The 13368-nt window shown below is 50.0% G+C and overlaps 1 protein-coding gene across 1 annotated transcript in view; it reads left to right on the top strand.

Moving 5' to 3' along the window:
* The first annotated feature begins 6558 nt into the window (after positions 1 to 6558).
* Positions 6559 to 13368, top strand: part of LOC144893991 (protein cornichon homolog 2-like) — a 245187-nt gene continuing 238377 nt past the window's right edge. Inside the window, exons 1-2 of the mRNA XM_078785371.1 lie at positions 6559 to 6868; positions 7127 to 7192. Of these exons, the coding sequence (XP_078641497.1) occupies positions 6788 to 6868; positions 7127 to 7192 (147 nt within the window). The 5' untranslated portion in view covers positions 6559 to 6787. The remainder of the gene's footprint in view (positions 6869 to 7126; positions 7193 to 13368) is intronic.

Raw genomic sequence — 13368 nt, 5'->3', positions numbered from 1 at the left:
AAAAAAAACAGCATTATAAATGTTGAGAAAACTGTCGGATTCAATTTCGCTCTGAGCCTGAGAAGTCCAAGACCAAAGTACTGCATTCACATGATTTATATATGGAAGTCTTGTCGATGCTCTCCCTTAGAAGTTGCATCGGTTGAATTATTATACACGACAAGATAATCACACACGATATGAGTGAATGTTATATTTCTAAACTGCATTGTCTGTCACATAAAATGAATATTTGTGGACCTAATGAGTTCGCTGTAATTTATTCCTATGTCTATGATCACATGTCCAGTATTCAAAACGCTTTGCATGACAATGGCCTGAAATAAAATTACATCATTATATGATCATGTACGAATTATAAAGTGGAACAAGAAAGATCAATCAGAGATTGCAAACCCTCGCCAGGATATGTTTTCAGTGGATTTTAAGGCTTTTGTGTTCAAACAAATATGGCGGCCGAACCACGTGACCGATGACGTCATCATTATTATTTTTTCTCCACTAATTTAATCCTAGATTATGCTCAATACATTTCATCTTGATTGGTTGAAGTTTTGTACTTGTCGAATGATGACGTCATAATGGAGGCATCTATGACATTGTAGCGGTTACCGGTAGCATGACACAATTACCCTGCACCGGCCGATGACGCAACCGGCGAGCAGTCACGTGTCCGGACTCGCCCGGGCGTGTTGAGACTTGCCTTTACCGGGCGAACGCTTGCCTTGCATACCACGCCCCGTTGAGAGGCGTGGCTTATCTATTTTCATACCACGCCCCACCTGAGAGGCGTGGCTTTTGTGTGTTGAGTTTCTGATATATATTGCCGCCCGTTCGATGGGCTGATTCAGTGCTTTGGAGTTCGTTTGAGTGAGCTGGGAATAAATAGCTCAGAGAAACTTCATTCCTGGCGTCTTCCATTTTGTCCGATTTTATCGTGCGAGCGCAGCTCCCACAATTGGTGACCCCTTTCTACGAACACGGCGATGGAGTCAGCTGTAGCTTTGAAGCTCCCGGGCTTTTGGGAATCTCACGCGGCCGTTTGGTTTGCTCAAGCGGCTTCTCTCTTCGCCCTGCGGAACATTATGGAGGACACGACGTGCTACCACCACGTGGTCTCCGCGCTCAACACCTCCTCCGCTTCCCGGGTTCTGAGCTTCCTACAGCACCCGCGGGATGCCGACAAATATGGCGCGCTCAAAGACCTACTCCTCGGTGCGTTTGGACTCACGGAGACCGAACGCGCACGACAACTACTACACCTCCCGGAGCTGGGCGAGGCCCGTCCGTCCGAAAGCATGGACCACATGCTTGCTCTTCTCGGTGACCACAGCCCGGACTTCCCCTTCCGCGAGCTATTCCTCCAGCGGCTACCCGGGTAGGTACGGTTAGCTTTGGCTATTTCGCCCATCATGGACCCTCGCGCCCTGGCCAAAGAGGCCGATAAATTTTGCTCGGCCAGGCGACACATCGGAGCGGCCGCCTGGAACCCTGGGCCGACCGAGGCAACGCCCGCGCCACGACCAGAGCTTCCACCGGCCGAGTCCGCGCCACTGACAGCTGCGGCCGCCGCGACACCCCGTCGACCGAACCCGACGCGACCGCCGGAGCCTCCACCAGACCGGACCATGTGCTATTACCACGCCAGGTTCAGGCAGAAGGCCAGAACGTGCCGCCCACCGTGCACTTTCGGTGGGTCGGGAAATGATCACGCCGGCGCTCGCTGCCTGCCATGAGCGTCGGCCATTCAGGCAGTCTTCTGTTTATCAAGGACACGGAGTCCGGGCGGCGTTTTTTTGTGACACCGGCGCTCAGCTGAGCGTGATACCCGCCTCGGTGGAGGACAAACAGGCCGCGCTTTGCGGCCCTGCTTTGGTCGCTGCAAACGGTTCCTCCATCCACACCTTCGGTTCGCGCAGCGTCAAATGCTGCTTCGGGGGCCAGCGCTTCAGATGGGACTTCATCACGGCGAACGTGCCCATGGCCTTGCTGAGTGCAGATTTTCTTTGCACGCATGGGCTTTTGGTCGACGTCAAACAGCGTCAGCTCATCAATGCGGAGACCTTCAGCTCGCTCGCTTGCTCATTGAGCGGCTCCGCTCCGACCAAGCTAGCCTGCGCGCTCCCGGCCGTGGACGATTTCACCCACCTACTCGCCGAGTTTCCCGCCTTCACGCAGCCGACGTTTTCGGCTGTCACCGTCAAGCACGGCATCGAACACCACATCCCAACCACAGGTCCACCGGTCTACGCCAGGGCTTGCCGCCTCGACCCGGCCAAACTCGCCGTAGGGAAGGCGGAATTCGACGTGCTGGAGCGATTGGGAATTGTGCGATGCTCAAATAGCGCGTGGGCCTCGCCCCTGCACATCGTGCCCAAACCGGGTGGCGGATGGCGACCATGCGGCGATTACCGCCGCCTCAACGACGCCACCACCCCCGACCGGTACCCGATACCACACATACAGGACTTTTCCGCCCGTTTGACGGGCGGGTGATCTTCTCCAAGGTCGACCTCATTCGGGGCTACCCCCAGGTACCTGTCCGGCTGACCGACGTTCCGAAGATGGCTGTAATTACACCTTTTGGCCTCTTCGAGTTCCTCCGAATGCCGTTCGGCCTTCAGAACGCGGCCCAGGCCTTCCAGCGGCTGATGGACAGTGTGCTGCGCGATCTCACCTTTCTGTTTGTCTACCTGGATGACATTCTCATCGCCAGCACTTCCCGGGCGGAGCACCTCGTCCACCTGCGCACGCTTTTTGAGCGTCTCGGCCAGCACGGCCTCATCATCAACCCGGCAAAATGCCAGTTTGGCGTAACGGCCGTCGACTTCCTGGGGCACCGCATCACGAAGCGCGGGGCCATCCCACTGCCTACCAAGGTGGAGGCAGTCACAAGTTTCCCGCGCCCTCGCTCCATCAAGGCCCTACAGGAATTTTTGGGGATGGTAAATTTCTACCACCGGTTCGTGCCTCGCGCCGCCCAACTCATGCGCCCCCTGTACGAAGCCCTCCGGGGCAAGTCGGCCAAGCACGACGTCGCCTGGACCACAGAGATGGACGCGGCATTCATGGGCGCTAAGCTGGCCCTCGCCAACGCGACCATGCTGGCGCACCCGGCGCTCGACGCACCCATCGCCCTCACCATGGACGCTTCCGACTACGCGGTGGGCGCCGTGCATGAACAGTGGGTTAAAGGAGCTTGGCAACCACTGGCCTTCTTCAGCCGGCAGCTTCGCCCTAACGAGCGCAAGTATAGCGCTTTCGACCGCGAGCTCCTCAGCCTTTACCTGGCTGTTCACCACTTCCGCCATCTTTTGGAGGGCCGCCCGTTCACGGCGTTTGTGGACCACAAACCCCATGTCTTCGCCATGGCCAAGGTTACTGAGCCGTGGTCGGCCCGCCAGCAGCGCCACCTCTCCGCCGTGTCCGAATTTACGACGGACATCCAGCACATCACGGGCAAGGACAACGCTGTGGCCGATTGCCTCTCCCGGTCCGGCGCGGACGCCGTCCACCTGGGTGTGGACTTCACCCGCATGGCGGCCGATCAGACCGCCGACCCCACGGTGCAAGCCCTCCGGACAGCAGACACAGGCCTGCGGTTGGCCGACATCCCCTTCAAGGACACAGGCACAGTTCTCCTGTGCGACGTCTCCCTAGGCCAACCTCGCCCCATCGTGCCCACTGGATGGCGGCGGCACATTTTTGACGCCCTCCACGGCCTTTCCCACCCGGGCCGGAAAGCATCACAGAAGCTCGTGGCAGCAAAATTCGTCTGGCACGGGCTCCGTAAAGACGTCCATGACTGGGCCAATGCCTGTGTCGCCTGCCAGCGCGTGAAGGTCCACCGGCACACCCAGGCCCCGTTGGCAACATTCGACGTGCCCGCGCGGCGCTTCGACCACGTCAATGTGGACCTGGTGGGACCCCTTCCCTCCTCGCGGGGCTTCACCCACCTCCTCACAATGGTGGACAGGACCACCAGGTGGCCGGAGGCCGTCCTGCTGGCATCAAAAACATCCGCCGAAGTGGCGCAGGCCTTCATTGGCACCTGGATTGCCCGTTTCAGCACCCCCTCGGACATCTCCTCCGACAGAGGCCCGCAATTCACCTCCGAGCTTTGGGGCGCGGTCGCCCAGGCCTTGGGGGTCAAGCTTCACCGCACCACGGCCCACCACCCCCAAGCCAACGGCTTGTGCAAGCGGTTCCACCGCTCAATGAAGGCCGCTCTCAGGGCCAGCCTCCAGGACGACGGTTGGGCCGACAGGCTCCCGTGGGTCCTATTGGGCCTCCGGACGGCCCCTAAAGAGGACCTCCAGGCTTCCACCGCCGAGCTGGTCTACAGCCAGCCGCTGCGCGTGCCGGGCGAATTCATGCCTGACGCCACCGGCCCCTGGTCCGCGGCTCACCAACGCTCGCGCCTACAGGAGGCCGCCAGGAGATTTGTCCCCGTGCCCACGTCCCACCACGGCTGCCCCCAACCCCACGTCCCCCCAGCACTTCGCACTGCGGAGTACGTTTTTATCCGGCACGACACCCACCGGGGACCGCTCCGGCTGCCGTACGATGGACCTTTCCGGGTCCTGAAGAGGGACGACAAGTCGTTCACCATCGACATCGGCGGCAAGGCGGACCGCATCTCCGTGGACCGCCTCAAGCCGGCCCATTTGGACCTCGACCAACCTCCACGGTTGGCCCTTCCTCAACGACGGGGCTGTCCCCCGTCAACCAGGCCCCCCGCCCGACCATCCACCGCCCCGCCACCTACCACCCCCACACGAATCGTCAGGGGTCGTTTCGGCCGGGTCATCAAGACCCCCCTCAAACTGACTCTCCCGGTGCATGTTAATTCTGGGGGGGCGCGTGTAGCGGTTACCGGTAGCATGACACAATTACCCTGCACCGGCCGATGACGCAACCGGCGAGCGGTCACGTGTCCGGACTCGCCCGGGCGTGTTGAGACTTGCCTTTACCGGGCGAATGCTTGCCTTGCATACCACGCCCCGTTGAGAGGCGTGGCTTATATATTTGCATACCACGCCCCGCCTGAGAGGCGTGGCTTTTGTGTGTTGAGTTTCTGATATATATTGCCGCCCGTTCGATTGGCTGATTCAGTGCTTTGGAGTTCGTTTTAGTGAGCTGGGAATAAATAGCTCAGTGAAACTTCATTCCTGGCATCGTCCATTTTGTCCGATTTTATCGTGCGAGCGCAGCTCCCACATCATCATCATATTTTATTCCCCATGGAGAGTTCTTTACAATTATACAGGTGGAGTTGCACCTATGTTGAAAATTTCCTGTCAATCGGACCAACGGTTGTCGAGAAAATCATATTTATTCTGTGTGGACAAACAGACAGACAAACAAACGGACTCAAATGCAATACCCTCTCCTCAGGCGAGGGTAATAAATTATCCATTAAATTAACTCTTGAGGATAGGAATTGGAATCCAACTTAGATTCAAGACCTACCTCAATTTATTCCACTTCTTCCTTCAAATCCCACTTGTCTCCACCAAATTATGGTCACTCTGACTCGTAGGAGTTTGTCTCATCAATGATTTCTCCCCTACTCCTCATTCAGTTCGAGCAAGCTGTTCATGTGAACTGGTGAAAAAACGCACGTGACGTTGCACACTGCCCCCCTTTTTCTGGGGACCATGGTATAATAAAAACGACCATTCCCACCCATTTTTTTTTTGTTTGGTTGTATACAGGATCGAGGCTCATGAAAGAGCTAACATTTATCACACACACACACAAAAAAAATCAAACTGACACATAAAACATATAATAGGGGGAGCGGTAGAAAAGATGGGGAGAGAAGGGGAAGCATACAAACACAACATTTGAGAGCAGGGACATCGAGATATCTGTGGGAGGGAGAGGGCTTGGGGGGAGGAAGTGTGGGAAAGGGGGGACCATTTTTCATGGGAATGGGGAAGGGGACCACCCATTTTTAGTCCTCTCCAGTCCACACCATCTTCGCCTGAAGAACCTTTCTCAAGTGTACCGCAATTCCCACCTGTTTTCCTCTCTCGTTGTTGTGTCTAAAGAAGCTCGATATGCAAATATTATCGTCATACATTTAGCACATTTCAGAAAGTTCATTCAAACTCCATCAGGTGAGGATGAAAAGTCATTGTTCATTCACAAAAGCCATTTGACAGAGGCCGACGAACAAACGAATTAGGGTGACATTTAATTGCCGTGCATCGTTGCTTCTTCATTCGTGCTTCTGTGACACTGTTGCCGTTATCCGCCCGAGGCTGGAAACGCGACACGCGGTCCGCCATGGAACGGAGATAAACACGGCTCCTTCCAGGCGCTCTCGCGCGTCCATCTTGTATGGAGCTTCGAAAGTGAATATATGAATCCCAGTTCGTGTCGGACGTGGATCGGAACAATAATAAATCCCGGGGATTCGTAAACACACGGAGAAAGAGTATGATATGGAATGACGTGCCACGGAGCCGAGAGGATGGAGGAGGGAGCCGAGTGTTTATCTGGGGGAGAAAAAAAAGGGGGGCGATGGGGGTTGGGAGGGGGGTTTGGGGTAGGGGGAGAAAGCGAAGGAGGGAGGTGGATGTTATTTCAAAGCCGCGCTCTATATCGGACACGAGCAAGCAACAGTATCGTGATTGCGGAGACGGATGCGCACTGTTTCTTTACCCTCCGGCGGATCCTCGATTGGAGCCTGTAACATGAACGATGTATACTCCAGCAGTATTCCGCATTAGCCTATATAAGATGTGATGAGTGCTCTTGCCGGGCCCTGGAGCGCGCCATGGCGTTCAGCTTCGCCGCGTTCTGCTTCATGCTGGCGCTCGTGCTCACTCTGGCGCTCATTTTCTTCGCCATATGGAGGGTGAGTGTCGCGCTACCGCGTGCACGTGCCATCTGGCGACGCGCGCCTCGGTCTTCCCCTCGTTTGGCCGATGTCCTCCCGATCGAGGAACTTGAAGGACCCCACCAAGCTCGGTGTGAATCCGCGCTCTTTTTTGACCAGCGGACGTCGTCCGTCAATTTTGAACCGCTCGGAGCAATCTCACATTATTTGGTGGAAATGCACACGAAACGGTTCAACTTAACTTTATCTATCTTTCTTTTTCTCTCTCATGCCCAGATTGTAGCTTTTGACGAGATCCGGAGAGAAAGCAACAACCCATCCGATTCACCGGAAAATGAGAAGGTGAGTTTCGTCGTTTAAGTTCTGCATTAGTTCATCCATGAATACATATGTAATGTAAGCGTTGCATGAACCTATGTAATGTGAGCGTCGCTCCGCACGCCTCACCACACGTCGTTTCAGAGGGATAGGCATCTTTGACCATTTTGGTGTCTTTTGGGTCTTCAGGGTATTTTGGATCTTCAGGATCTTTTGGGTCTTCATTGTGTTTTGGGTCTCCAGGGCCATTTGGGTCTTCAGAGTCGTTTGGATCCTCTGGGCCTTTAAGGATATTTTGGGTTTTTGGGGTGTTTTGGGTATTCGGGGTCTTCAGGGGAGTCTTCAGGGTCTTTTGGGTCTTCGGTGTCTTCAGGGGCTTTTAGGTCTTAAGGGTCTTTTGGTTCCTCTGAGTCTTTGGGGCATTTCGGTAATTTTGGGTATTTAAGGGTCTTGTGTATAAACGGTCTTTAACGGTCTTTGGCGTATTTTGAGTCTTCAAGGTCTTTTGGGTCTTCCATGTATTTTGGGTCTTCGGGGTGTTATGGGTCTTTAGGGTATTTTGGGTCTTCAGGGTCTATTGGGTCTTTGGGGGTGTTTTGGTTCTTCAAAGTTATTTGGGTCTTCAGGGTCTTTTGGATCCTCTGAGACTTTAAGGGTATTTTGGGTCTTTGGGGTAGTTTGGGTCTTTTGGGTGTTTTGGGTCTTCGTGGTGTTTTGGGTCTTCATGGTGTTTTGGGTCTTCGTGGTCTTCGGGGTGTTTTTGGTCCTCATGGTATTTTGGGTCTTCAGGGTATTTTGGGTCTTCAGGGTGTTTTGTGTCTTTGGGGTATTTTGGGTCTTTGGGATATTTTGGGTCATCGGGGCCATTTTGGGTCTTCAGGGTATTTTGGGTCTTCAGGGTATTCAGGGTCTTTTGGAGTTATCCACCGATTGCGTTTCACGTCAACCAGTAAGGTCGACAGAAAAAGAAGCGTATCCAGAGGTGTGGGAAAATAACGTTAGGCGGGAGACCAAACCTGAAATTGGAAGATTTGCATTATGCCTATTTTACTGCATGGGTTCCAGGAATAAAAAAAAAAAAATCGTTCCGATCGGTGCAGCCGTTTTTGTGGTACCTGGGACAATTACGTTGGGCGGGAGTCCAAACCTGAAAATGCTGGAGACCAAAGCTGAAATTGCAAAAACAATATAGCCTATTTTACTCCAGGGGGTCCCGGGATTACCCACCCAAAATTTCGTTGCGATCAGTTCAGCCGTTTTTGTGGTACCTGGGAATGGACGGACGGACAGACGGACATTTGGTGAATTATAGGAAGATGATTGTACATTATAACCATGATTGCACTTCATCGCACGAATCACAAACAGAACATTATTGATACGAGCTCCACCGTCGAGAAGGGCAGTAAAAACACGAAGTCCCCATAGATACCATAAATATTCTCTTTCAGCTCATAAATCCATGTTCTGTGAGAGTTGTATTGTTTTATTGGGTTTTCATGAAATTGTTTTGTGTGCACTTATATCTTTACAATCTAATTCTCGCTTACTTTTCCCGAAAAAGGTCATGTACTCATTTTAATTTCAGACAAATAAATTGGAGTTTGGGCTCCATCAATTTAATAACCATTCCTTTCATGCCGAAAGGCACATAGGAGCTGCCAAGGTAGTTTCATTGGCTAAGGTGTGCAATCCTGGATGGGTCGCCACTCTGATGCAAGACACTCGAATGGCTTATTACCACCAATCAGTTCGTACTCATTTTGCCAACCTCGGAAGGATGACAGGCTGAGTCAACCCACCTGGTGTCAGGACCTCAAACTCAAGACACAAAGATCTTAAGCCAGCCACCTTAACCGTGAAGCCAACACCATGCTTAGATTGTGATACAAACCTACATACATACACACATGCACAGATATACGTGCACACACACACACACACACACACACACACACACACCCTCATACATATATGAAGGACGAAGGTGGATACTTTGAGACCTTGGAGTGCTCCCTTCCACCTAATGAAACCTGCATATAGAGATAACAACCAACTACACACTCAGACACACAGATACACACACATACACATATATACAGACACACATACATACACACATATACATACACACATATACATAAACACATATACATACTCACAAACATATACATACACCCACACACATACATACACACGTGTGTATATATATATATATATATATATATATATATATATATATTGTTGCGGATATGGGATTTGGCCTCCATCCATATCCGCTTGTAAATATTCCCCTATTTCCCCAATACTCCCCAACTATCCCCAATCCCCCATTCCCTAGTCCCATTGTCTGTAAACAACACTCTGTAGAACCGACCTTCCCCTTTTTCCCCCATTAACTGTCGTGCCCAGGTTCACCGCATCTCACGTAGACAACTATAGGACCTCTTGCTAGTTATTCTTAGTCTATGTCAGTTAAGGACTCGTTTCCATTAATTCTGACTCTTCGTTGCACCAGAATGTGATTGTATGGCACCAGTAGTGAGTTTAGGACCTCCCCATACCTCCTCCCATCTTCCTCATGAAACTACAACAACAACAACAACTACTACAACAACAGCGCGCGGGGAGTGTGCGTCCTCACTCCGGCTTGGTTAGCCGCCATTGCCCATGTGCTCCGACGGGGTTACCACGAAGGGGCTGACTGTCAGCTCCTCGTCAAGGGCGGAGCCCGGTATACCCCCCGCACCCAATAAGAAGCGGCGGGCCGATTCCATCTGGGGCGGAGCTAACGAGCCGAGGGCGTGTCACTCCCCGCTGTATATACGCAGCCACTTACCGGAGGTGACGTCAGAGATGCGCCCCCAGCTTGAAGAGAACCAGACGCCACCTCCAGCGCGACGATACCTCCCTGCATCTTTTGGACCGCGCTATCCTGTCCCTGAGCCAAGGTGCACCTTGTGCTGTCCATCGACTACCTGCCCTTCCTTGCCATCAATCCCTGTGTGAGTCAGTCTTGTCCCGTTTATCTGTAGTCTGTCGGGGCTACTATAAGACCGTGATTAAGTGCCCACCTTCCTATGCTGTCCCTCTTGTCCTTGTAATCTAAACGTTCCGCATACAAATATTATAACCTCCTCCGGAGGTCTTGAGAACTGTACCCCTGGTGTCGTGTCATTTAAACCCAGCCGTGTGTCCTTTCCTTAATTGATTTAGCATAGCGCGATTTGGCCAACGTTCGAGTGGAATCGGGTAAACTGTGCAGACGCGGTCATACCAAACCGCTCGGTAAACTAACATCCAAAACTGCGTCTGTAACAATATATATATATATATATATATATATATATATATATATATATATATATATATATAAAATGTTGTGGATCCCGGGTTCGTCGACGTACAAAGGGGGGTTTATGCCCCGTTCCCCCATGAACTCCGGTTCCACTGAGGCCGCCGACCACGACTACTAAACTCGTGATTGACGGATTGCTAAGCAATTTCAATCGCCAATCTCCCAGCCACGCGTCGAAGAGTTTAGTGGTCAATATTCCCAAATACCTTCAAGACACGTGACCGGAGAAACCGGGGTTCGAACCCTCGCTTTCACACACCTTATGGGTGCCGAGCGGATTTGCACGGTGTGGAAAGCGGCGTTACCTTATGTGATTTATGAACCCGATTCGAGCCAAATTCGGTCTCGGATGATGCTCGGCCAATGGAGAAAGGATGTACCGAACAGGTTGGAATGTAACAACGAAGTGTACAACCTTTTATTTTGAAGGCACAGAGAATAGACAAAAGATACAGCTTATCAATTCTTACCTCTCATAAACCCCACTGGCGCCTTCACACTCTCACACACGCAGGGGGAAAAAAACACTGGTTATTATCACACCGATGTACGTGCCTGGATTGCCTTGCTGGGGGCCATGTGGTCTGGTAGGCGCAGCTCGAGCCCCGATGTGAACGTGCAGCCTGGACGAGGTCAGGTCCAAAGGACGAAATCCAGCACAGGTAGATGAGCTTCAGCTTCAGGCTCAGGTGAGTCACGGGAGAAGCCAACGCTTGCAGGTCAGCCGGATCAGAGCGAGGGATCGGCAAAGAGCGATGGGTGTGGTGTGTTGACGCAACAAGCATGAGAGGAGTGTTGGCGAAGGACAACGGCAAAAGCAGGAGTGTCTTCTGGTGGAGCCAAAAATAAGAGAGTCCACAGCAGGGTGTTGTCCACGAGGCGAAAATGCAAGAGAGATTGTCGACGAAGCGAAAATCCAAAGCAAGAGAGATGTCGTCCTGTGCGCTGCGAAATCCAAGAGTTCAGAACAGGAGGTCGTAGCGCAGCAAAATCCCAAAGCAAAGAGAGATGTCGTCCTGTGTGTTGCGAAATCCAAGAGGTCGGAAATGCGATCCGCGTAGGCTTTTACCAGATCCGCCGAGGCATGCAAAAATGTTCCACAGCCTCCCATTGGCTGAGGCTTGTCGCATCATGGCGACGGGTTCCCGGCTCCCCATTGGTCACGTGGGCCGTGCTATTGGCCACGCCTTTCTGCACATTAGTAATGGCTTCCCTTAACCAACAAAGGTTTGAAGATCCTGCCTAACTCAACGCATATTTGATGTGCATTATCAACACAATGGAAAAGGGCTAATCTTTGCATTCAATAAGACATAACTAACTACTGCAGGCTACATGTTGTCGTGCAATTAACTACAGGGGGTTTGCCTTTATGGCACAACCGCAACAATATATATATATATATATATATATATATATATATATATATATATATATATATACATACATACATACATACATATATATATATACACACATACATACATACATATATATATATATATATATATATATATATATATATATATATATATATATTTATATATATATATTTATATATATACACATACATATACATATATACATACATACATACATACACATATACGCACATACATATACATACAATCAAACACATATACATATAGACACACACACACACACACACACATATATATATATATATATATATATATATATATATATATATATATATATATATATATATATTTAAGCGCCTTTGGGCTTCTGGAAAAGCGCTATACAAAATAAATGAATTATTATTATTATTATTATATATATATATATATATATACACACATACATACATACACACGTGCACACACACACACATTTGCATACATACATACATACATGCATGCATACATATATACATACACATACCATAGCTCAATTATAGTATCATTGCCACTAATTAGAATCATAATATGTTATTTGAACTCACAAAAGGTGCTCCTCATGTATTACAATCTCAAAAGGAGTTTCGCTTCATTTGATCAGTTTCAATACGGCATATCTTTATTTTATAGGCATTGTTACACATTAAGTAGTTTGCAAGCTATTGTCAGCAAGCAGTCTTTGTTATATAAATGCAAATGGTGTTATCAATGAAAATTTGACCAGTCTGTGCTACCGCTGTGGGAAAGGAGGTTGGTGAATATTTGAGAGTGAGTCTTTGATCAGAGCATAAATACGTTAAACCTTCAGTGTTGCCTTTTTTTTTGCTCTGACGAAGGGCTAACGCTCAAAAATGTAGCCGCATCTCATTTCCCATGGCAGGAAACATATATACTCATAAATAATTATAGTAGGTCATATATATATATATATACACATATATATGCCAAGTTATATATCCTCCATGATGCCAAGTTAGTGGACTTGGCATGATGATGGAGGAAGCCCATTCAGTGGTTGGCTTTGGAGGCTAATTTTTACATCTGGTCTTCCTTCCTTGGTATGGAGGAATATTGGCTGATGGTGCAGCTGTGGCTGACAGTGGCCCACAATTTAATGTGCTTGAAGTTCTTCCAATAGTTGATCAAGCAACTGGATTGGTGGGTTTATCAGCCAGTTACTGGAGAGACAAGGTGAGAATCTGTAAAGAAATGCTCAAAAACTTAGCATATACCTGTATATATATATATATATATATATTCATACATGTCTTTGTATGTCTGTATGTATGTGGAACAAATGTGATATTAAGATGCTGCCTTAATGCAGTTCAGTCTCAACTGAAAGAGTGATTAAAGGATACTGTTGAGCCTATTGAGGGATACGTTCTGAGAGACAGAAGTGAAGGAAGATTGAAATGGAG

This window comes from Myxine glutinosa, chromosome 1, assembly GCF_964187855.1.
Source record: "Myxine glutinosa chromosome 1, kmMyxGlut1.1, whole genome shotgun sequence".
NCBI lineage: Eukaryota > Metazoa > Chordata > Myxini > Myxiniformes > Myxinidae > Myxine > Myxine glutinosa.
This window is presented reverse-complemented; position numbering and strand designations above follow the sequence as displayed.